General features: G+C 38.8%; 1 protein-coding gene across 5 annotated transcripts in view; it reads left to right on the top strand.

Moving 5' to 3' along the window:
* Positions 1-23,051, top strand: part of LOC121325539 (SH3 and PX domain-containing protein 2A-like) — a 64,527-nt gene extending 41,476 nt beyond the window's left edge. For 3 of the 5 annotated variants that reach the window (XM_041268182.1, XM_041268181.1, XM_041268180.1), the window contains 6 exons: positions 7,897-8,010; positions 16,214-16,331; positions 17,116-17,450; positions 18,124-18,173; positions 18,624-18,743; positions 19,063-23,051. In XM_041268182.1, coding sequence (XP_041124116.1) covers positions 7,897-8,010; positions 16,214-16,331; positions 17,116-17,450; positions 18,124-18,173; positions 18,624-18,743; positions 19,063-20,940 — 2,615 coding nt within the window. In that variant the 3' untranslated portion in view covers positions 20,941-23,051. Of the gene's footprint in view, positions 1-7,896; positions 8,011-12,271; positions 12,356-16,213; positions 16,332-17,115; positions 17,451-18,123; positions 18,174-18,623; positions 18,744-19,062 lie in introns of all 5 variants that reach the window. The other 2 variants (XM_041268178.1, XM_041268177.1) reach the window with 1 other exon arrangement.
* The last annotated feature ends 1,503 nt before the right edge of the window (positions 23,052-24,554 follow it).

Below are 24,554 nucleotides of genomic sequence, written 5' to 3'. Positions count from 1 at the left end.
GTTGGTTTAGCAGAGCCCCTGCTGATTTTTATTGAAATGAACCCTCAGTTGTGAAGCTCTGCTGGCACTGCTCATGATTTGGGCCTGTTGATTCTCTGCATGCCATTGTGAAGTGAGCAGCAGAGAAACCAGAAGCAGGCCCAAGTGAACCAGCAACGTTCAGCTGTCACTGATTAGTGCCCCATATGGTTTTCACATTTTTTGTATGTGTTCCAGAAGCTTGTTACCTGGTGAGCCAATGGGGAGCTGTAGGTATTTCCTTTTTTTTTTTTTTTACAAAAACATTATATGGATAAAAATCAGATGTATTCTTAATGTTTTTGTTTTGCTGACAATGGTAACCTTCTGCTGTTGTAATAGCAAGCGTGTATTGTTTGGCTTTTTAAATGACTTTTAAATTTTTAAAAGTGGCAAGCAAATTCAAGAGGCAAGAAAGCTTAGACTACCCTGAGGAATATACAGTGTACATAAACAGGAATAAAGCCTTGGTTTCAGAGGCAGTTCCCTGCATGGATGGCTAACTTTTGGAGGAACATTGAAAAGGATTAGGATAGGCATCCTTAAAAGAGACATTATTAATTTTCGGGCAAGATGCCACTGTTCCAGACAACACTGAAAATCTAACAAACTCCCAAAAAAGAGCTTTATTTAATTGAGTTAAGAGATCTAACAATCATCTGAGCAGATCCTTATAAAAGTTTCTCTCAGTCTTGTAAACAAACAGAAGAGTATTTCTTCATGCGATACAGATGTTTTTCATGAAGTGCCTTAGCCCTAAGGTTTGATTGACAGCCTCTCTGTGTGTCAGCTGATGTTCTGGTTACAGATAATATGAATTCAGCAGAAGATCCAAAATAAATTGCAGGAATATACTGGTTCATTAAAGACTCCCGTGATAAATACCACTATCCATTCATTCATTCATTTGTTCTCATATTAATTTTCTTCAGTTAAGAATAAGTAGTTTCTAATTACATTCATAGGTTGGTTGCAGTCCATTGACTTTTTAAAATGATATTTGTAATCATTTGGAATGGTTCTGATCGCAATAAATTCACTTCTCTATGCACATCTCTGTATTGCCAGCAACACAAAAGGAAACTTGATCCAAAGTAGCTGTTCACTTGCTGGTGCCAGCTCTCGCCTCTATAAAGACAGTGTGATTGGTCTAGTCTGTGTTACATAAGTATACAGCAGACAACTAGAACTGGAACAGATCCTGAACTCATGTGAAATCAGCTTTAACACAGAAACCCATAACTGAGTAATTGCAGTAAGAACCATTGAGACTGCAACAGCATGCATTTTTCCCCCGTTTTCTTCTGTTCTTCAATTATCTCAGCCTATGAGATCTCCAGATGGAAAAAATACTCTGAGTGGGAGGTCATCCACTTAGACCATTGTTCATTTACTTTAACCTGGTACAGAGCAAGCTCTTACTATGGAGACTGGCAATACAGCACATACCTAATTAGTGCACCAGCGTTATTGAGTTTCTTCACGTTCCTCTAAAACTCACTTTCATTTTTCAAGCTGGTGTTTGATCTCCACTTAGAGCGATTTTCTTTTCCATTAGTTACACCCACATCCATATGCATTGAAAACTCCTACAGTACAAGGCAAAATACCTTCCATTGCTAATGATTGCTTTTTTAGTCTAGACTTTCGTCTATACTGTCATTGTGTGGAGCATCAGAAACAATAATCCAGGTTTGGAGTTGCAGCTACATTATGTAAATTATGTAAAGGTATAGTTTGTAGTGTAGTATAACAGTCTGTCTACATTTATTAAACTTTCACTTTAAATTGAAGCTGGTTTTCTACATAAGTAGCACCCATTTAAGTGTTTCCAGTAAAATGGAAGAGGTGCTACAATAACGCGATTTAAAAGATGCATGCACTTTTTTACATTTCTTATTTTTTTACATTCTTAAGTGACTCATCACACTGGCAAAATGGTCTTTTTGTGATGCCAGTTTTATTAATATGGTGTAATTTTACTTCTCTGAAAAGCAAAACCAAAAAAAAAAAAAAAAAATTAAAAATGAATGAGAAGCAGTTAGAATAACTATTAATAAATGTGATTTCTGTAAAAACAGGAACAAAAAAATCTTAAGGACATGGGCTGTGCATCCTTGTGAAAATACAAGACTTGTTTGTCTGCCTGTCTAGAGAAAGCTCCAAATTCTGCTCAGCCCCCATGCGTAACTGTCTGATTTTTCCTGAGAGTAAACATTAGGACAACTTACCATGGTAGCTGTCCGCCTTCAGTTCAGCTGGGGGAAAAAAAACATGATAGTTTTAGGCACCAGTCGATGCAATTACACATTTTTTCTTAGTGTACCTTTTTTAAAAGACCTAATTTATAGGACTCCCAAGCTACCAAGACACTTATTTAAAAAGCAGGCAGATTGAGCACATTACATGGCTTGTTAGAACCTTGAAACGTTGCCAGAGAACGATAGATTGCCAGATATGAACAGCATGGCATTCTGTCATCGGCATTGCTGCTTGCTAGCCTGTCAGGCTACCCAGTGGCAGGGCCTGGCCTCAGAGCTGAGTATCAATGTGTGTTTCATAGATGAGGAGTAAAACGTTACACTGTGCCCAACAGTTGACAGTCCTTTTCTTCAGTGTTAATTTCTTTGGCTGCATATTGCTGGTGGTGCACACTTCCTATCCACGAAAAGCTGCGTCAAGACAGCCCTTATTTAAAGTGAGACTTTTTTGATGACCCAAGAGGTGGAAAAATTAATTAATATTGGAACATTTTATGTCATGTATTTTCCAGTTTTAATAGTTTGTTTTCTTCTGTTTGTTCTGGATCCGAGAATAGGTTTTGCCAACACAACAGGAGGCACTCCCAGTGGTAATAATCTGATGAAAGGTAGATGACAAGTCTAAAATGTGTATATTTATAAAACAGAATGCAAGACTCATTGTTGAAATGCTTGCCTTTTGTATTTTTTTTTTACCATGCTGCCATTGCAATATTTTAGTTTCAGCTACTGAAATGACACGTTTTAGAAGTCCAACACATTGTATGATTTTGATGTCTCTACAAAGCAATCTGCAAACAACGTTTTGCAGTATGGTGTCAGTAAATTTCTTAAACATAAACATTTCACTTCACAGCACCTCTAGTCCAAGCTGTGTTTTACAGTAGTTTTTGATTGGCAGCCTTAATTAATAACCAGCCCCCCCCCAAATCACCACATCCTGGCGGGGACTATGTCACTGATGAGCAGATGTATATATTACATCACTTCTAAGTTTATGTAGCGTGATTAATGTACAGTACAAACAGCACACTCTCACGATCCGCTCCATTTGATTTCAGAGAAGAAAAAAGAATTTGGATACAGTGCAAATGAGATCTTTGTAATTTCGGACTTTGTAGAGCTTGAGCAGGACCACTGAAAAGGAAAGCAGACTCTTGTGGATAGATTGAGAGGTAGGGGATTTGGATATTACCCAGAGTAGTGTGCACAGACAAGGAAAGTATGCTGTCATAGCCTGGACATGCAGCCCACAGCTGGGTAGCTGCATCTATTGTCATTTGTGACAGTTTTTTTGTACTGTTCTACAGTACTGAAATATGAGCAGATCATATATTGTTTCTTTGTTGGCCCCCGTCTTTCAGTCCTCTTGGAAATGTCAATGATGTATTACTACATTAGTGGTGTACAGCTGTATGCATACATTAAATTAAAAAGTGGTGAGCTAGCTACTGTACAAAGTTCCAAACGCTGCTCTTTCTTTTTTTTTTTTAATTTGGAAACTTTTAACACAGTTCCATTATTCCAGTTACTCATGAGCATTTATTGATTCCCTGAGTACCTGGCGTTGCAGAGACTCAATTTCACCAAGCAGAGTTTTGGTGTGGTGAGACCCATAAAGGGTGCTTGCTCTAGTAACCAGGCTCCAGCAGCAGTTTGTTCCAGCTAGCTAACGGAGTAGATGTAGACGTGCCAGTGCATATGCATGGATTTGTGAAGGCTATGATTGCTATTATTACTGTTATTATTATTATTTTTTTATGTTTTATCCTTTCTCAAAGCTGTGTATTAGTGGTGGAGATTGTGTGCACTGTTGCTTGTATTAGTGGTGGAGAGTGTAGGGATATGCTAAAGTGTCATATGGATAAGCAGACCCTGTCCAGGGGTTGAAGTTGCTGCTAACTTGAAATGACAGCAACAGTTTCTTCTTCTAAATGCAGTTTTAGGAAGTGCTGTCATAAATGTTTGCATCATTTATCACTTCAGGTCATTATTTTTAAAAAGCTAAATCCATTCCAATGTAAAGCATCCTTTCTCAAGTGCGACAACAGTTAGAGTGGTTTAATATAGCTGAAATATCTTTCTGAAAAATGACTAGTCAGAAATAAAACCATGCCCTTTTGTTAAGTGACACAATTAGAAAAGATGCACCTTCAGTACACTAATAAATAATATACGATGCATTTGTGTCCTTCAGTAATAGGTTATAGATGTTCTATAGCACTGGATGCTTCCTATAAAAGTTAACTGTGGTTGCTTTTACCAATTTTTAATGATTCGTGATATTTTACCACAGCAAACATTCATAAAGGGATGGCAAAATAAGACCCTTACTCAACTTACTGTACCAGCAGCTTTTGACATTATCAGGTAGCTACACGAAACCTACAAAGTGATCCAGAAAGCCTGCTTCTTAATGCTCACCTATTATATATACAGTATCTGTTACTTTTCTAAGGGTGACCTTGTTTTGTTGGTGACAATCTCAGAATCATGTTTTTTGGGTACAGCAGACTAGTTTCTTATAGGAAGGTAGACAACAGGGCAGCAGAGATCAACAAGCTTTGTGATGTGTTCCAGCATCACTCAACCCCAATTTCATTAACTTCTCAATTAAAGGCTGACCACCTTCATTAGCTTGACTTCCTCCATGATGCTTGCTAATTGAATTTTACATTTAAATTTCAATGACATAAGCGAGATGATAGGCAGCCACTTACTGCAATCTATATATTCTGCAGTGATACATGATGACAGTGAAAATATTATAACCTTGTATTTGGCAGCCCTGTGCGCACTTCTTATGTGGCATAGGTTAATCACTCAGCTTCCGCAGTGAGAAGGAAAAGTAATCTAAAAGCAATTACGTTATTGCTGTCCATACAACTGCTCCTCAACTTCTCTAGGGCTACTTCGGAATGCGTTACAAATATGGGCAGCACAGTGGCGTGGTGGTTAGCGCTGCTGCCTCACAGTGCCATGGTCCTGGGTTTGATTCTGGCATAGGGGTATGTCTGTGTGGAGTTTGCATGTTTCTCTGTGTTTGTGTGGGTTTTCTCTGGGTGCTGGCTTTGTTAGTTTACAGTGAGTAAGTAATTGGTCTTAAAGAAGGTTCAATGAACTGTATTTTTTGATTGAATCTACCCTTTATTTGTTATTAAGGTACACATGAGAGAACACTGAGAAATTAAACTTTCCTTTTTGAGTCAATTTTGAGTTCTTTGGTTTATGCATTCTTTTACTACAGTGTATAACCACCTGAGTAAACTTATTTGAAAAGGCAATTGACAGGCATGTTTGTGTGTGTGACTGCAAGACCACATTGTTATTTTACTAACAGGGAGACAGGGATCGACCTGGTGACCCTTTGGTTGTTGATTAAGGGTCATATTCATGACACTACTGCAAGAGGGGTTTCAGCTTATTTAATCAATTTCCATTTATATTTCTAAAGTTTTGGTCCAGGTTGGTATGTTTCTGTTCATGGAACAGGTGCTTATCTGAACAACAGGTTATAATGCAAAATGTTGTTAAATACTGTACATTGAAAAACTAAAACAGCTCTGTTGTTTTTGGCAAATGAGGTGGATTCCTGTGTTAATCTAGTTTGGCGATTGTTTTCATTGCCCTAAAGCTATAGTTTAATGAGCCAAGCAGGTGCTTTTAGTTAATTTCTAGTAATGAGTTCAGTTGCTCTGCAGCATTGGGCATCAGATTCATCAGAGAGCATGTTCAAAGCTTTTCCCTTGTCTCTGCTTGTATCCAAATGTCATGCTCCTGGAGAGTCGGACATTCTTAATAGTTTTACTCTGGGAAGTGGAGCTTGTGTTCAACACTTTGATTTTCTTTTCTTTTACAATCCACTTCTTGGCAGAGAAGAGTGCCAGTATGAGACCATGAAATAGATCAAGCATGTTCATTTATGCTCATGTCACAATTCATGTTTTGTTTTTGCTGTACACTGTAAGCCTTGTGTTGCATAACTAATATATAATATAACTTGGTCCAAACCCAACATAACCATTTGTAGATTTTTTTTAAATAAATCAAGCAAAAAAATGTTCTCTCATTGTGGCTTCCCGTTGCTGAGGCATGTTTTAAATAAGTAACTAAAACTAAAACATTGTAGCTTGCGATAGAGTATTTCGTAAAAACCCTTTCTCGTCCTCCTTGGCAAATCCTTCTGTATTTTCATCTCTGCGTTTCCTGGGTCATTTTCAATCTGCAATCAGGAAATCCAGTGCAGTCCTTCTTCCAAGCGCATTGGCAGCTCTCTGTACAATCTTGCACGCTCACCCTTCAGCCCCCACCCCGAGGCAGCCCTATCTCCTGCATTGTAAATAGTTTGCTCACAATTCACCTTCAATTGCTTTTTCTTTCAAACAGATTGTGAAGCCTAAGCCTGCCGAGTGTGTTTGAATGGCAGTTTCTGTCCCAGAGAGACGTCGCTGCTCTTAAACATATGATTTATAGAATGTCTCCTTTATGACTTTAGCACACTCCCGCCCCTGTCTGCTCTCCTACTGGGGATGACATTCTTGCAAAGCCTTTTATTTTCTCTCCCCCACCCCCCCTACCCCTTCAGCTTTTTGGCCCATTATGCTATCAAAAGTCAGAAAATGGAAAATGAGCTTCAGATAACAATTCAGCAGTGTCTGTAAATGGACCCTTTTTGTTTTGTGAATTTCTCATGAAAAAGGTGACTTTGTAAAAGGACAGAAATGTTAATACTTCCTTTAAAAAACTGTACTGCAAATATGTTTTTATACTCGTCTGTTCCGAATACGTTTTGACGGTGGTGGTGCTTTACTTTGAATGTATAGTTGGTTGAGTTTCAGGAAAGTTTTTTTTCTTTTTCTACAACAAATACAGCTGGCAGAGGAAATGACTGTCCACGAGAACTAATCCATTCAGGGACTGTGTAGCAGGAAAGGAAACAGACAAAAAAATTATTCTGCAGACTCAGTAGCTCAAGGGTCTAAAAATAACTGTTACAGAGAATTTTACATTAAAAAAGAATGTATTTACTATTTCTTTTTTTTTTAAATGTAGTCATTCCCAGACTCGAACCGACGACGTCCGCAGTGAGCCTTTACCGATGCACCACTTGGGAGCCCTGTATTTACTATTTGTTTTTTTTTTTTAAACAAAATGCCAGACTCCAGAATTGCAGCTTCATTCAGCTATTGTTATAATGTTATTTCTTGCCTTATATTGCCAGGACCCCCTTGTAAATGAGATGTGTTGGTTAAATACATACATGTGTAATATGGATTCATAGACTCTAATGTGGAAGTTCCTTTGCTTCATCCTGTACATCCGTTTCCATCACACCCTTTCACATTCTGGTGCAGAAAGTATATCAAGAGATTAAGATTTATTAGGATTCTCACACTCACTTTGGAAGTTACAGTTTCAAAGACTATTTGGAAGTGCTTAAAGACTTTTGGTCCCATTTCAACTTTCATCATAAGCTTGTTTTGAAGTAAAAACAAACACATTAAATTGAATGTCTGCTGTCATTACTTCGTATTTGTAATTTGCCAGCAGCAATGTAGTAAATGACTGTGATCTGAGGGACAGTAAATTGTCTAAAATGCTGATTTTGTAATTGCAGGCTGGTGGTTTGTAAGCACAGCTGAGGAACAGGGCTGGGTCCCGGCCACATACCTGGATTCTCAGAATGGAACTCGAGACGACTTGGAGCTGAGTACTGCCAGGAGTGGAGAAGGTAGGACCTGGTGCCTTTGCTCAAGATAATGCACATCAGGGAGCCCCACCACACCCACCACTATCTTAGTCTCCTTAGACCTTGATGGGATTGAACTAAGGGTTTCTAATCCAGCCTCCTGTACACGGTGTGGACCAATGAGGTGCTGAGGGGTGCTTGAGAGGCATTTAAGTGTACGCTGGAAATAAAATATTTATCTGCACAATGGTACAGCGCTAACTACAAGGACAATGGATAGTAAAACCTTAAGAATTATAAAAATAGAAAGGTTGGGTGAATTATTCTTTTTTTGTTTTAATTCATTGAATACTGTTTGGTGTTTACTGCCAGAAATATTAAGATGATTAATAAATATTGACATTTTTTTATGAGGAATCTCTTTACCAACAGTACTGAATTGTAGCGCTTTCCAGTCATTAGAATCAGAAACTTTATTTAATATAAAACTTGCGAGATTGAACCTGCGGGGCTATGGAAAGTTCAAAGTAATAATTAAGGGCATGGTTGGAACAAAGGTACAGGATTGGAATGGACTAGAAGAACTACTACTGTAAATGAGTACCACTGGGGTAGACAACCTCAGCTCTTCCAGTCCAGGTCTTTGTTCCAACCATGTTCTTAATTGTTAAATTGAACCAATTAAACATCTGCTCAAGTACTTAATGAATGTATTATTCTTGGTATGGAATGACCTTCCTGCACAGTGTCATGCATCAGTCATGCATCAGTCATGCATGTAATAGAGATTTATGTTAAAGGCATAGCAACAAAGATTGAATTCAATCTGGTCCATATGCCAGCACCAGATAATTAAATTTGAAAATGTTCTAAACGCCACATGTTGTTGCTTATTAGCATATGCTTGCACAACAGTCCAAAACAAAGACCAGTAGTGATTCCCCAACCTTATTGGAAGCTAGTTGACTTGCTTTTAGCCAATCAATCAAATTAAATCCTAACTTTGTCTCTCATATCTGAGTATCAGGAAAAAAAAAACATCAAATGATTGTTGTCATTAAGTGAATCATTGATGAACAACATGGGGATTCAGGATTATATTACTCAATCCTTACAGTCTTTAAAAAGAACAGGGCTGGTATGTTTGGAGGGTTGTAATCATTCCTCCATTTCTAAAGGGACCAAGGCTACAGTTAAGGTTGGTGCTTTGTTTATGCCATGACACTGTTTATCTGATTTAATCTGCTGAAGCATTTCACAGGCCGGCGCCTGGGCCAGTCAAATTGTCCCTGAGCAATGCTGGTGTTAAAACATTCCAGCACTGCCTGGATTTTGTCATAAGCAATAGTTTCTGGACAGGGCTTGACACTTTGGGTCCCTTTTCCTGCAGGCTGATACAGAAAAACAACATCTGCTGCAAAAATGACAGATAAAATCGCCTCATATCAGAGACAGGCCATTAATGTCTCCCATCAGACACTAACGGAAGTCCTCCAGGCCAGAGGCTCAACTCTTCTTTTGATTTTTCCAGTACAACACAATGCAACATGTTATAGATGTGTATGATACTGTATAGTATGTGGTAATCGAGTGATTTGAACCAAGTGTAACTCTAGCTGTTTTAGTATTTTCCACCTTTACTTGCAGCTAATTATTAAGTCTGTTAATATATCAATAAACAGGGAATGTGATATTTTAATACACTTCTGCTAGATCTGTTTATTAACAGTTGAGTTTCCACGTACATGACTCTGGATTATTTAGATCCCATTTATTTGTTTCTAGGTCTGTATCTTTTAGTTAAGTGTGTTGATTGGAAACTAACCATTTGTTACAGCTTTTAAGGACTGCTAACATTTGGGCTACCACCATAACTATAAGAACCAGGTGCACATGAATGGCATGACGCTGTAGAACTTCATTACAGTGTGTGACTAATGTCTACCTCTTTGTCTATAAGGTTAAATAGGCTGCATATTTCCAGTAACACAGGGGAGGCTGATGTAATTAAGGAGCTGCATTTTAACCCTTTTATCATTAAATATTGAAAATAATAAATATATTTTTAATTGAAAATGGTTTCAATTTTTTTCCATTGCTTTATATGAGGGAAAAGTGGCATTGTCACATGAGGCAATCATGCATTTGCATCTTCCATACCTCCTCGTGTAAAAACGAGAAGAGAAGGTTGCGATTCATGAAAGGGTTAAACTCGTGTGCGTGAGAAATTCAGGAAAATGATTTAACTGATCAAGAGCCAGGCATGAAGGAAGACCTACGGTATCAAACTCCTTCATAGCACCAGGCTCAGAAACTCCTGCAGCTGAAACCTGCTATTGGAAAAAGCTTTTCCTTTAATTCCTTGTGGTTTCCCACCACATACCCTTTCCATAGTGGTTCACCCTGTTTTATATCGAGGAATCTCTTTACTCTAGCGCTTATGTGTCCAGTCTGCATGCATTTAACTGTATTTAAACCCTTGGTATTTATTTGTTTGCTGTAATATACTGGACTGTAAGTTAAGATACCCAAGAGGAATGTCTGTTTTTATCATTAAGGAACATTTTCGCCCGTGGTTTGTTATATCTGATATATCAATTATGGACATAACTGAAAATTGGTTCATTTCATCCTCCTACATTACAGTTCTTTTTTGTTTTAATTCCCTCTGCATTCATATTTCTGTGTCATTCAGTTTCTAACATCATTCAGTTTTCCATCTAGCAATGGCTAGAGCAATGGGGCTCAGTGGTTTTGCATTTGGGAACCATTGTTTTTATCCACAGAAGAAACTTCTTAACAATGAATTAGTGAAGTGGGTTTCCCTCAGGGGTTCGTACCACCATATATTTATTTTGTATATTTGACAAACTCTACTCTAAATTCCTGTTGAACATCTTGCCCTTTTCCACAGCTAGTCCATTTTCCCCTTAGCCCTTTTCCACAGCTCAGATCGCAATATTATTACTTAAACAGCAAGATGTATTTAATATCCGTCACATTTATTATGTAAACAGATACAGTTTCAACTGCCATTTCTATTGGTAGGCTTCATTTCTGAGGAAAATATCAGAGCGCTGTGTTTCCTATGCTCCTGGTACAGTTTTCATCTGTACTATATAGCTTATAGTCAAGTCATCACAAATTCCAAAACTTAAACTGTCCGTTTTATGATACATACATACAAACTTGATAAACAGCCCTTAGAATTTGTACTACAGTTTGCACCTAATCATTCACTTCTTCTTGGAACACGCTGTACCACATAACCATGCCTAAAATGGAGGGGTTCCAAAATCCGTGGTCTAAATTACCCACTCGCCTCTAAACCCCCGAGATTTACACACTCACAAGCACTTTGAGTCCCTTTCCAGATGAGTCCAAAGTTAGATCTTGGTTTGTGTTTGTACAGTAAAACACAATTTCTCTTAATATACTGTGTCTGCAGACAGCCATTGCTCAACAAGATATATTGAACTGATAAAAATAAAAAGTACATTGATAATGTATGACAATACCGCCTATTGAAAAGTAGCTACTGTATGTAACAAAAAACACTCCATGCTATATGAATATAAAATATGAATTGCTGCAATAACACCACCTCTAGTACAATTGCAAATTCAAATGATAGTAGTTGTTGCCGAGGCTTGCAAAGCTTTGTAAAGAGTATGCAGCAAATGGCCCCCCTAACCAACCCCCCCCCCCCCCCACACACACACCCCCCCACCCCCCAAATTACCATAACAGAAATCCCCACATCAGAACGTCATAATAACGTGACGTGACATGTAATTTTATGTAATCTTTAACTACAGAGGAGTGATGAGAGCCCTTTGAGATCCTGCCCATTTGACTGAGTTGTAACAGGTACAGAGTAATAGATATATGCTAATATATATTATATCATTGCGTTAGAGTTTTGATAAAACATGTGAAGTAAAAAGTAACATCTGCCATTGCTTCAACCAGTATTATCTACACAGTTGACTGATTTACATTTTTGTTAAAAATTTTGAATTTGAAAAAGTTTTTATTTTTAATTTTTTTTTTTTTTATGTGGCGCGATGTCAACCAAAAATATTCAAATTTTTACAACTAAATATGTTCAAATGAAAAAAGTCTTTTGGAGCTCAACGGGTTAACAGAGATATTGCTGTCTCTCCTCTTCCCTGTGTTTTTCTTGTCATGTTTGCGTGCTAACATTTTCTTGTACCCATGTGAGTATGTATTTATGTTCTCCCCTGTCTTTTTTCATGTTCTCATTTTTGTTTTATTTTCCATCTCCATTCATGCTCACTAGTCACTAAGAGACGCAAGGCTCACCAGAAGCGCCTGGACCGGCGATGGACGCTGGGCGGGATAGTCAACCGACAGCAGAGTCGAGGTGAAGAGAGAGCAAGTGCCTGCCTCTCTGCAGAGCCATGCTGGTGCCTCTAACACTCATCCTTTGTGGCTGCTTTAAGGGGTGCTTTGCATGGCTTCAGATAAAGAATGTCCATGCTACATCAAACATGTGCAGTACTTATAGTAGAGACTAAGCACCGGGTTACAGTGGCTTTGTTCATCCTTTCACTACTTACTGTGTTGCCAAAATCACAGAACAACAATAGCCATTTTGATGCTATTGACACGTATTATTTGTTTGCTCCATAGCTCTATAATGGTTTGCTTAAATGAAGGCCTGCATTGTTAAGATGCTGTTCACCAGGCTAACAGTACCCCTGTTGTGGTACCGATTCAACTGTTCCAGAGTATCATGGACATTAAACATGCCCCCCACCCCCACCCCCTACTATTATCGAATTGCCTCTCCTTGCTGCTAAAGTTTGCTTTGGACAACTGAGTGATTTTAGGACATTTATTTGTATTTCTTTGGTAGGAGGGCCTTGCCAGTGTGCAGCAAACATTACTAATTGGTTTGGAGTCCAAGAAACACCCTAGAGTAGTTCATCTTGTTGCATGCTAAACAGCTCCTAGAATGTTATAAAAATCAAGCATTGTTTGCTTTAACGCTTTAACTGTCCATTTACCTTTAGAGTAAACAGGAACAGCAGCCCCTTGCATTCGTCATTCTGTGACTATGTTGCTGTTGAATTAAGTCTGGCGAAGAGAAAAGGGCACAAGTTTTTTTCAGGAACATCTGGCACACAGCCTTGAATGCTTTCATCAGCAAAGAAAGAAAAAACCCTAAAAACCCATCACAACACTCCTTAAATCAATTTTACCGGCTTGTTTGATTTTTTAAAAGTTGCACTTAGACCTGTTCCACCTCTTTATAGAACATACTTGGTACCATGGAAAAAAAAACAAACAAACACACAAACAAAATGAAACAATCAGCTTGTGCAACATTCTGGTGTGCTGAAACTAATTTAAAATGTCTTCATCGGGCACATATCTGAGAGAAACAGCTGTTCAGCTGTCTAACGAGCACGCTCATTTAACTATTAGTCATAAAAACCCTCTCCAGAGCTAAAGATTTTTGAAAGCTGTGTGCATTCTGATATATTTAGGTGTTAAATGCCATACAAAATGGAGATAGTTTAGTGATTTATTTATAAGCATTCCGCAGCTTGTTGCCAAGTTGTAAAGTAACAGTTTTTGCAGGGAGGCTGTTGGAACAGTCAGAGGAGTGAGAGGAGGCTGGGATCCAGCTATGTGGAGCTGCTGGCAGCTATGACCACAGCGTATGAAACTAATGTCTTCTGGAAGGGAGAGACATTTTCCAGTATAGAAAATACTGCTGACTGAAGGAAAATGATTTATAAAAGTTATTTCTTTCTTCTGTATTGTGGTCTGGAAGATGCAGAAGCCCCTGTTTCCCAGGCTATGCATGTTTTGTTTAACACAAAAATTCTGCTCAGAATTTCGCTTTGCCTCAAACTAAGAGGGGTGCAGAAAACACACAGGGATTTGAAAACGTGATCCTCTATTGACCCCTGATTGATCTGCAAACATCAAAATGAACCTTATTAGAAACCAGCAGTCTCTTCTTAAGCCCTATTTAGTATAGATGTCTGGGCAGTGTTTACTGCAATGGTGCCAGATGCACAGTGGTCATGCCTGTCTGGGAAACGGTGGTCAGAAAAAGTGATGCAGGATGTTCTGCAACAGCTTGGCAGCTGTGCAAACTTTCATTCTGATTTTGCTCTTTTAAAAAAAAAAGTAAGCATGGTAATTAAACAGGTGCAAACACATTTAGCCAGAACCTGAAGCCTTAGGCTATCGTCTATAAGTATCATCAGCCAATTGTCTTGAATACTGACGGGTGGAGCTGTCAGATTAAACCAGTCTGATCTTTTTCTATTGAATATGGCATTTTAAGGCCTGTTTCCAACTTCTCAGCTGAAACTTTCTGTCTTCACTCTATGCAGAGAGAATCTTCTGTCTCCACTCTATGCATAGAGAATCTTCTGTTTCCACTGTATGTAGGGAGAACCTTCTGTCTCCACTCTATGCAGGGAGAACCTTTTTGGAGACACACTCAAGGAGCTCCATTCATGTTTAAAATCTGAATGCTGCAGCATTCATCTGAATGAATTTAAGACTCATTGTGAGATCGTCCGCCTCTTGTTAAACCATCACAGTATGTCTGCCATTTATCTCTGTGCATAAACAAGAACATATATGAAATTAGTAAAGACCAGCTGAATGTTTGCTAAGGCCAGCAAAGGACAATGATAGATTAAAAGCACAGTGCCCACAGATGAACTTCTTAAACCTAATTATGAGGTTTACTGTTACAGTATCAATATGTATTTGAGGGACCGTTTGTTCTGCTGGTACCAAAAACATTAGCAGCGTCTCAGCTTATAATAAAAAGACGCATTTGTTTTGGGTGATGCCTGGGTGGGTCTAGCTCCCTTTGTGGATATTTGATATTAAAACATGCATCGAAAGCCATGTGCTCCCTCCTCAAGCTCTACTCTGAAGCTCTAAAGAGTAATCAGCATACAAAGTGTTAATAATCCTTCACTGGCTCTTTGTTCTCGGAACATTTCCTGCCTGTAGATAGTGTCACAGAAACCAGACTGGCAAAATATGTCTGTCTCATACACTTGTAAACTGGGATATCAGATAATTGTCAAACACACAAGACAAAGACGCCAAGTGTATCTGCACTGAGCAAAATAAACTCTATAACGTTCCAGCTGTTTTCACACCACACACCCCTGCACAGACTTGGAATTGTGTTAGTAAGCTGGTAATTGTGCTTCATGTTGAAATACAAGTCAGTCTCTGCTTGGCTTTACTGAAAGTGTAATATGGGCTTCACCGCTAAAGCAACTTGCCAAGAATAAACTAAGTATGAGGCCTGTTTTTCTCAAGAAATGCTTCAGATCTTTTTCATTGAATTACCCAATACCTTGCCTAGTGTGAGGTAAGCACAACATGTAGGTCTGTAAATGGTTGCAGGACTGGATCTCCAGGTCTTGCAATGAGATCACACACAGTCTATCTTCTCTTTTTAACAGCTTGTTGCATGTATGCATGGTAATAAAGTATTTTTCAGCACTGCAGCTCCACCGCTACCCTAGATCTGTGACATGCTTGTAATTGAATTAACTTGCTGGAACAAGCCATATTTCTTTATCCACCAGGCTGATATGAGATGACCCATTTTTGCTGTATAATTTTAAGCAAACATACCATTCAAAGCCCTCCTGCATTGCAATGTGGACAGCTTATGTTTTTCAACATAACACGAAAAACATAAGATCATTTAGTATGACAGGTGGAGAAATATTGGGTTGGCCTAGTCTTCGGGGAGTTTCAACATCACAGCACTCCTTAAAGCTTATCAAGATTAGGCTTCAGCACAAAGTGTTCAGAAAACGCAACTATTATTGATCCTTTCCTTGGTCCACATTTTGCTGTTATAGATGTAAGAGCTTAAGTGTACTGTATTGATCATTTCTCCAAAATACAGGAAAAGATTATAATGTTTGTTTTTTATGATTGCTGGAGGCAATTCAGTTCATTTTTTTTTTTTATTATCCTAGTGTTTTTCATTTTTCCATCAGTTTAGGCAAACCCTCTTGCAGATCATTTCTAACTGGCTCATAAAGTCAAAGTAGCTACATTTTCCTTCAGTGGAACGAATAATTACTCAGTAGGAAGATAAAGTAAAACAGACATTTGAGATATATATTAAAAAAATATAGCCAGGTTAATATTGAAAAGAACAATCATTTCACCTTTCAGCAATAAACGTTGTTCCCCTTTCTGTTCTGCGTACTAGAGGAGAAATATATCACAGTGCTGCCGTATACCAGTCAGAGCAAGGACGAGATCGGGTTTGAGAAAGGGGTCACTGTGGAGGTCATCCAGAGGAACCTGGAAGGGTGGTGGTATATCAGGTGAGAGGCGACTAGGAAACATTTAAACTGCTAATTGATAACACCTTTCATTTTGCCTGCAGTAGTTTGTGACATCAAACTGCTAGCTAAAGATCTGAACTCTTAAGAGCGCTATACCACTCAACAAAGGCACCTTTTTAGACTTTTCTTTGCAACATAAATGTCTAATATCTATTGGCTGAATAATAATAATAATAATAATAATAATAATAATAATAATAATAATAATAATAATAATAATAATAATCCACATGTAAAGACTTTTACCATCTGAAAAAACTGATTAGTTGATTAACTGATTATTCTTGCAGAATCAGTAGACTAATATCAGCACTCTTCCTTGCTGCAAAAACTAAAGCAGATAGACAGGAGGTATACGGTGTTTTATTTTACTGTAGTTGCTTGTATTGGTTAATATGTTATGTTTAAGAAAATGGTTTCAATGATCTACTGTACGACCTTAAAAGGTATAGTCCTTTTAGCATAATGGTCTTTCCCTACACTGTCCAATACTGTGGCTGCATTGAGTCCTGTTTCCTCCCCCCTCCCCCCACCTACTGGTGAGTTAATGATGTTAAATGTATCCTGGTTCAAAAATTCACTTCACTTCCTAATGGGGTGATTACAAAACAGTGCTTATTATTAATGCACATCTCTGTAGGACTTTCCTTTCTCCTGAACCCAAACCTGCAGCATTGCATATGGCAGCCCCACGCAGTAATGTTCTACATTAACACAGTACTGGGGCTAGTGGATCCCATCAATCCCTTTTACTCTCCATCAGGCACCTTGGCAAAGAAGGCTGGGCTCCCGCATCATACCTGAAAAAGATGAAGGATGATCTTTCCCCACGGAAGAAAACTCTGACTGGCCCTGTGGAGATCATCGGAAACATCATGGAGATCAGCAACCTCCTGAACAAGAAGCAGGTGAGCGAGAAGGACGTGCAGACAGACACTGACGCGGAGGAGCCCCCAGTCACCAAGAAGGAGATCAGCCCCCCCATCCCCTGCGAGGACACCAGCTGCAGAATCACCGCCCTGCAGGACAAACAGGGCAGCAGGACTGTCCAGGGATCCCCAGCTGTGGCCCGCATCGCTCCTCAAAGAGTTGAGATCAGTGAGTACAAACACTCAGAGGGAGAAAGGGGGAGTCACTTTGTGATTTGCTTGCATTTCAGAACGCCCGCTACAAATGTCAAAACTGGGTTCCTTATTTATTTATCCTATCAGCCTGTGGTTAAGGTTAGGGTGAGGGTTAGGGATAGGGTTAGGCTGTTTTAATTTTCCAATGTTAACCCCAAATAGAAGAGGCATTTTTTCATCTTGGGATCCTAACAAAAATAAGGACCTTCATTAATTTGTATATACATTTGGGGCACTAACTTTTAAGGAAATACTTAACACACGCCTCTTAAGAATTAATCAAGTTTTCTTTCTCTCTTATACTTTCCATGGTTACCATTGTGATGGAATGTTTTTATATGAGTCTGATTCCATTACAACTAGTAGTGGATTGAGTGATAGTCTGCAGCAGAGTGATGTGATGTAACAGGGTCTAACTATTCTGTAATTGGACCGCGCAGGCACATCTGCATTAAGATTGTGATTCCAGCATTCTCCAGTGGTTTGCCTCTTCATTGTCCCTGAAGTTACACTGACACCTGGTGGTTTAAAATTGCAGTGTAAAAATAAATCTTAAAAGTGCCTTGGGATCCCAGTGCACATACACACGCTGCCATTGCTAATATTGTACTCACATGGCTGAACATCACTTCTGTCTCTCCCCCAAGGTTCACCAAACCTAAGGCAGAAGCCCCCACCAAGAAGAGAAGCCAGTCTGGTTAGTATTCCTGCTTTCACATTTATTCACCTGAGAAGCCATTTTAAACCTTCCATTCTTTGCATCACCTCAGTGTAAGTTTACCAGTAATGCATTTATATTGCCTTCTGATTCTCTGATAATACATAACATAACATCGGGTGTACATAAAGAGGGGTACACCTGCTCCTAATTCTTACTAATTATTGGTCAATTGATTTACCATTTAAACAGTTTTTCTAAGCAAGCACTTTATCTGTAAATAAAGGTATTTAGTATGAAACACAGACATGTGTAATGTAATTGTACAGCATGATGTTGCTGTCATTGGTATTAAATGATTTCCTTGGTTACATGTTTTTTTAAATGAAGTTACCCATAATATAAATAAATAGCTTGCTAAATTACTAGATAGAAACTATTGTCAGAAGAATATTGATTCATGTTTTAATTTGCATGTGTTCTTCTCAGGGATTCCAGTTACCAAAGCCACCAGAGCCCCCTACTGTTGAAGTAGAGTATTACACCATAGCCGAGTTTCAGTCTTGTATATCTGATGGCATCAGCTTCCGTGGAGGACAGAAGGCTGCAGTAAGTGTTTCAAAATGTCATACTTTTAAGAATTTGCTTGTACAATCTGTAGTGTTTCAAGCCTATATAAGTAGGGATTAAGGTACAAATGTGTTCTTGTTTCTCATTACAAAATGTTAAGAATGCAAAGATGACTTTGCAACAGATTTCTCATTACAGACATTACGATGTCAGGAGAAACTGACCGTTTTGGTTTGTCTACAGCAGTAACTCAGGAATGCCTTTGATTTTTGGCTTGTATTGTTGTAGTACTAACAAAGACCCCTGGTTGGTTCCACAATGAGATTCTAATGGCTTTTTACATTTGTTCTCTTTTTAGGTTATAGAGAAGAACTCGGGCGGCTGGTGGTATGTTCAGATTGGGGAAAAGGAAGGCTGGGCGCCCTGTTCCTACATCGACAAAAGAAAGAAACCCAACCTGAACAGGAGAACCAGCACCCTGACTAGGCCAACGATCCCTCCCCCAGCTCCACCAGTCAAAAAGCAGGAACCTGAGGAAACCGCCCCTTCCAGCAGCAACTCACAAGGCAAGGCCCCAGATTCCCCACAAAAACCTGTGTACGAGGAACCAGAGTATGACATCCCTGCCATTGGTTGTGATCTAGAGCCTGAGTCTGGCTCTTTAAAGAGAGATAAGCCACCTGAGGTAAAGAATGAAAATGTGATCTCTGGGAAGAGTTCCCTTCTGTCATCCAATCCCAGTCCTGCTTCCTCTCTCCAGAAAGCCAGATTTAAGGTTGGCGAGTCCTATGAGGATGTTGCTCAGGAGGAGGAGACTATCTACGAAAATGATGGCTTCAGACATTATGAAGACACAGCCTCCAGCAAAGAATCCAGCGGGGATTCGGATTCTCAGAAAAGCAACTCGCTGTCCATGCTCCGCAAGGCCTCCTCCACCAGATCTTCACTTGGAAGCGGAAGAGTTGTGAAAAACATCCAGCCAGAGCTAGCAAGAAGCCAGTCGCTTCCCAAACATGAGGAGAGCAAGCCTCGAACAGCTTCAGATGCCAGCACTCGGGGAGCAGTGAAGATTGGGGCATGGAAGGACGTGGAACAGAAGATTGGTCAGAGCCCTTCCACCAAACCCAAGCCGCTGGTCAGGCCTAAACCTCTGCTTGCCAAATCAGAGAGTCAGGGCTCAGAGAAAATGGATATTAGCACCCTGAGGCATCAGCTGCGCCGTACAGGGCAGCTCCAGCTCAAAGCATCTAAAGGCGAGGATTTAGAAACTGCATCAGTGATCTCCTCAGAAGACTCTGTATATTCTAGAAGCACTTCTGACCTATCAAGCACCTATTCCAAAGGAAGCAGAGGTGACTCAGACTTTGAGCCCATTTACAGAACCACTGACCGCTACGATAAGGTGCAAGAGTCTGAAATAAGCTTTGCTGCAGGAGTGGAGGTAGAGGTTGTGGACAAGCAGGAAAGTGGGTGGTGGTATATCCGGTGTGAAGAAGCTGAAGGATGGGCTCCTGCATACTTCTTGGAGCCTGTGAACAACAAGGCAGATGCTGCAGGGTCAGAGTCTGAAGGTACTCCTACCAAACAGGGTAGCATAAGCAAGTCCAACAGCCTGGAAAAAAACGAGAAGAGGGTTCAGGCCCTGAACAACATCAATCAAAGCATGAAGAAGGCCATCCCACCCATTCCATCCAAACCACCAGGAGGTTTTTCCAAACCAACAAGCTTGGTGAATGGTTCGGTCAAAATGAGAAACGGGGTTCGCCAGTTGGCAGTGAGACCTCAATCAGTGTTTGTTTCCGCTCCTGCCAAGGAAACCAACCTCCTTTCGTGGTCCCTGCGGAGAAACGAGTCCCTGAACTCCACTGACCAGCTCAGGTCTGGCGTGCCAGTCAGACGGAACTCCTCCTTCAGTGCCATAAAGCAAACCGACAAGGTGGGCACGGGCAGCACCGATGCCCTGGGAAGAGCCTCTCAAAGAAATGGAATCCCCGTCTCCTCTGCCAAACCCAAGCCTGTTGAGAAGTGCCAGCTCATACAGAACAATCTCAAAGATGTTTACGTTTCCATATCAGATTACCACGGGGATGAGGAGACTATGGGATTCCCAGAAGGGACATGCTTGGAAGTTCTGGAACGTAATCCCAATGGGTGGTGGTACTGCCAAGTCCTGGACAGTGGTGGATATCCCCAGAAAGGCTGGGTGCCTTCCAATTATTTAGAAAAAAAGAACTAACAGTGTATCTATTTATACATAACATGTACATTTTTTAAAGACATTGGATTACACGACATAGTATAAGAAAAAAGACACTTTTAGTACTGGTTTACTAAAAAAACAATGTATACTTTAAAACTGTATAAATAGTCATTCATATATTATTAATAAAAAAGGATGGCAAGCAGGCTAAGGGGTGGCCACCCCATTGTCTCAAACTGGGACTAGAGGAATGGAAACCTTCTTGGAAGTCCTTTTTGATTTTGGTAATGGAAAGGAAAAATAATTGTTTCATGAAAGAGGAAAAGAAAATGAATAACATTTCGGAGGAAGTTTATGAAATCTTCCAACCTTGCTCACAAAATAAGTTCAGATATCAAAATGGGTGCCTTTTCTGGAACAGAAGAAAGCTGAGAGCTTTACACATATATACTGAGTAATTGTTTTGATTTGTGCCAAAGGCCTTTGTGTGCTGAACACCGCCCAATTTTCTTTTTCACCTCCCTCGTGTCAAGAAAAAAATATAATCTCTCAAACAGAAGAAATGAGTTTAGAAGCTGAAACATCCAAATAAAGAAAATGTCAGGCCTACGTGCTGAGGACTTTGAAAACAAAAAGGGTAAAGGTGGCACAATGGAAGCTAGGACACTCACCTCTCTTGAGACATCTTGTATTTTAAACTTTTGTTTGTATCTTTCTTGACTTCTTTGGAGATGTATTTCTGATCTAGTCTTGTGACACCACACTGCACTATCAGCCTGTAATTTGAAGTCATTAGCCCTCTGGCAGGTTTTTGCTTTTATGAATTGGTAAATAGTTTAATTGGCTCAGGTTTTGAGTGTTAAGCCCTTGTTTTCCAGTGCAAATGTATGCATTTCTTTTTACTTGACTTTCAATTATCTGAATGGCATTAATCTATTCCCAGTTGCAACTGAATGTGTTATTTTAAAAAAGGAACATTTTAAAAAGCAAATTGCTGAACCTGTTTTAAAAACGGGATACACTTTTATTAAATGTTTTAATCATTGTAAAAGTTTTTAAATGTTATTCACTTTTCCCTCCAATGTTTTTAAGTCATCACATTCTACCAGCCCCCCGGTACTGCAAATCCTCTATTTGTTCACAATATGTAAAAGACTGTCATTTTTTTTTTTACTAGTAATTCCAGGATAAATACTTTGTATATATTGATTTTTTGTGTGTTCCCCTCACTTGTAACTGGGAATGGAAACACACAATTGTACTGGAAAAAAGGCTTGACAACGACCACCATAACCCAGGGATTTTGTGTTGCATTAAACCCCAAAATGTGATTGAACTGAAGATGTAATTTCAGTTTTGCAGCTTTGAATTGGCAAACATCAAACATTGATAAACACCCACTTGGGTACAAAAATACAAACAAAAAAACCCTTCTAATGTTTAAAGCTAGAAACACATATTGCGAGACAGGATTAGATTCAAGTCTACTCAAGTTATTGAGCAGTAAATAGTGTTGTGTGCAATGTTAAGGAAAGGTATCTGGAACGACCAAAGTATGAAGTATTTATGGCACAATGGCAGTAATCTAGGAGTAATGCATATTCTTGATCAGGTCCCACCCGTATTTGTGAGATGAAAACACATCCAGTAGACCCCAGTAGATGCTGGTTTAAACTGGACATATACTGGTATCAACTGGAGAACTGCTGGTTTCACTGGTGTTTCTACAGAATCCCATTGAAAGCCAGCAGATGGAGAGCTGGCATACAGAGCTACTTTCCTTTCTATCAGTGACTTGCCTTTTGCTGAGGTACAAAACCTCAATGACTACTTCAAATGGCTGATGTCCAAGACTGCTGAAATATTTTTCTAATGAACGAGTTCAAAAACCGGGTTGAACACTAACTTTGTTTGTTTGTATGTGTTCTGCTGGACAGTATTAAATATAGTTTTAGATGGAATACCTGCTAGATTGCAGTTATATTATATTGCCAGAACGTAGTTTGTAGTGTGATTGCACGGGAACAATAATGATGAATGAAGTGGTTCATTATTTGTGAATTAATGCACTTTAAAACCTTTTTTTTTTTTTTTTTAAATGAAGTGCATTACTTAAAGATGCAGTATAATAATTTTTAAATAAAACCTTCAGCACATTATTTATTGAATTACAAATCATCTTTTATTTATAATTATTTAAATAAATGTATTTTTGTTAACTTGTTACGTATTTAAGCACTCTCCGTCACAAGAGTATTGTGCGTTCTTGTAGAGCATTAGTGTGTAGGAGTTTTCATTAGGGCTCAGATATAATGTCAATATATATTAAAAGCAAGTGTTGCACGTTCAGCGCTCTCCTAAAAAAAATGCCTCAATTCAATGTTTTGATCCAATCTTGCTGAAATAACATTCTGAGCGCCCTCTTGTGGTGGACAGCTGTTTCTGCAGCTTTTACATCATGGTGCTTCTATTACTGAAGACAAAACAAAACAAAAATCCCTGTAAATAAATTGAATATAACAATTTTAAAAAAGCAATTCAAATAGAAGTTTTACAAATTTGATAACCAAATTTTTTGCTTAAAATAATAGTTTTTTTTTAAATGTGAGATGTTTGTTCTGACGCTGTATACTGCAACTTTAACAATACTGGGCACTTCCTATGTCATTATTGGGACTTATATAATGCTTGAAATATGTTTTTTTGTTTGTTTGTTTTTTTTTTAGGAACAAAACAACCCCCTTTACATTAATTTGGTATTTTGACATTTTAGACAATACTTTTTAGATTTATAAAAAGACAAATAATGTTCTCAACCTCAAATGAACTGAAAAAGAAGCCCTTTATTTTTGTTTCATATTGGAACTTATGCACGTTTTTAACTGGGAAAAAGCATTTAGAAAAACCACAAAATAAAAAGAGAGCTGTGGAGCACTGTTTATATTGGGTTGTTACTCCTGCTCTTCAGCCTCACACTTCGATTCATTCCTGAAATGTTTTTTTTTGCTTGTTAAAACGGTTATTGAATAGAGCCCCCTGTCTGTTTTCTATTAACAGTTCAGCAGATTAGGACATAAAGTACAAGGAGGACTTCAAAAATAAGCAAAATTAAAAAGGGTTGTAACCCATTGTTCCTTCACCTGTACCCTTTCCCATGTTATGACGAAGGCATTATATAAAAAGTGTTGAATCACTCTTTTACTTTTTAGTACAGCAAATATTAATGGTAATTAAATTGCTTTTGTTGATATTTAGAATTTACACTGCTTGTCTGCATTGATAAGAACACAAGGGAATTGTAATATTACAGTCATACTAGACTTTTTCATACTAGATAGAGTTTTTTTGTTTTTTTGGTAGTTTTTTTTAATATATTCATATTCCCCCCGTTGCATTATCTCTATAATTATGTTATTATTTTTTTTTTTCTCAGTGTTTTGAATACTCCACAAGACATAATAATGAGGACATGTGCAATAGAGAGTTGGCTTCTCACCACAAATACCAGCACTGGTTTCTGGAAAGGGAGTTTAATGAACTGTTTGGCATGAATACAGTGGCTTGTGTCTTTCGCTTCAAAATCCAGAGGAAAGCTGCTCTGAACACTGGTTTTGATGCTATCATCGAAACCGTTAACTGAAAGTATTTTA

This window comes from Polyodon spathula, chromosome 13 (assembly GCF_017654505.1).
Source record: "Polyodon spathula isolate WHYD16114869_AA chromosome 13, ASM1765450v1, whole genome shotgun sequence".
Classification (NCBI taxonomy): Eukaryota; Metazoa; Chordata; class Actinopteri; order Acipenseriformes; family Polyodontidae; genus Polyodon; species Polyodon spathula.
The sequence above is the reverse complement of the archived record's forward strand: the minus strand, read 5'-3'. Positions and strand labels throughout refer to the sequence as shown.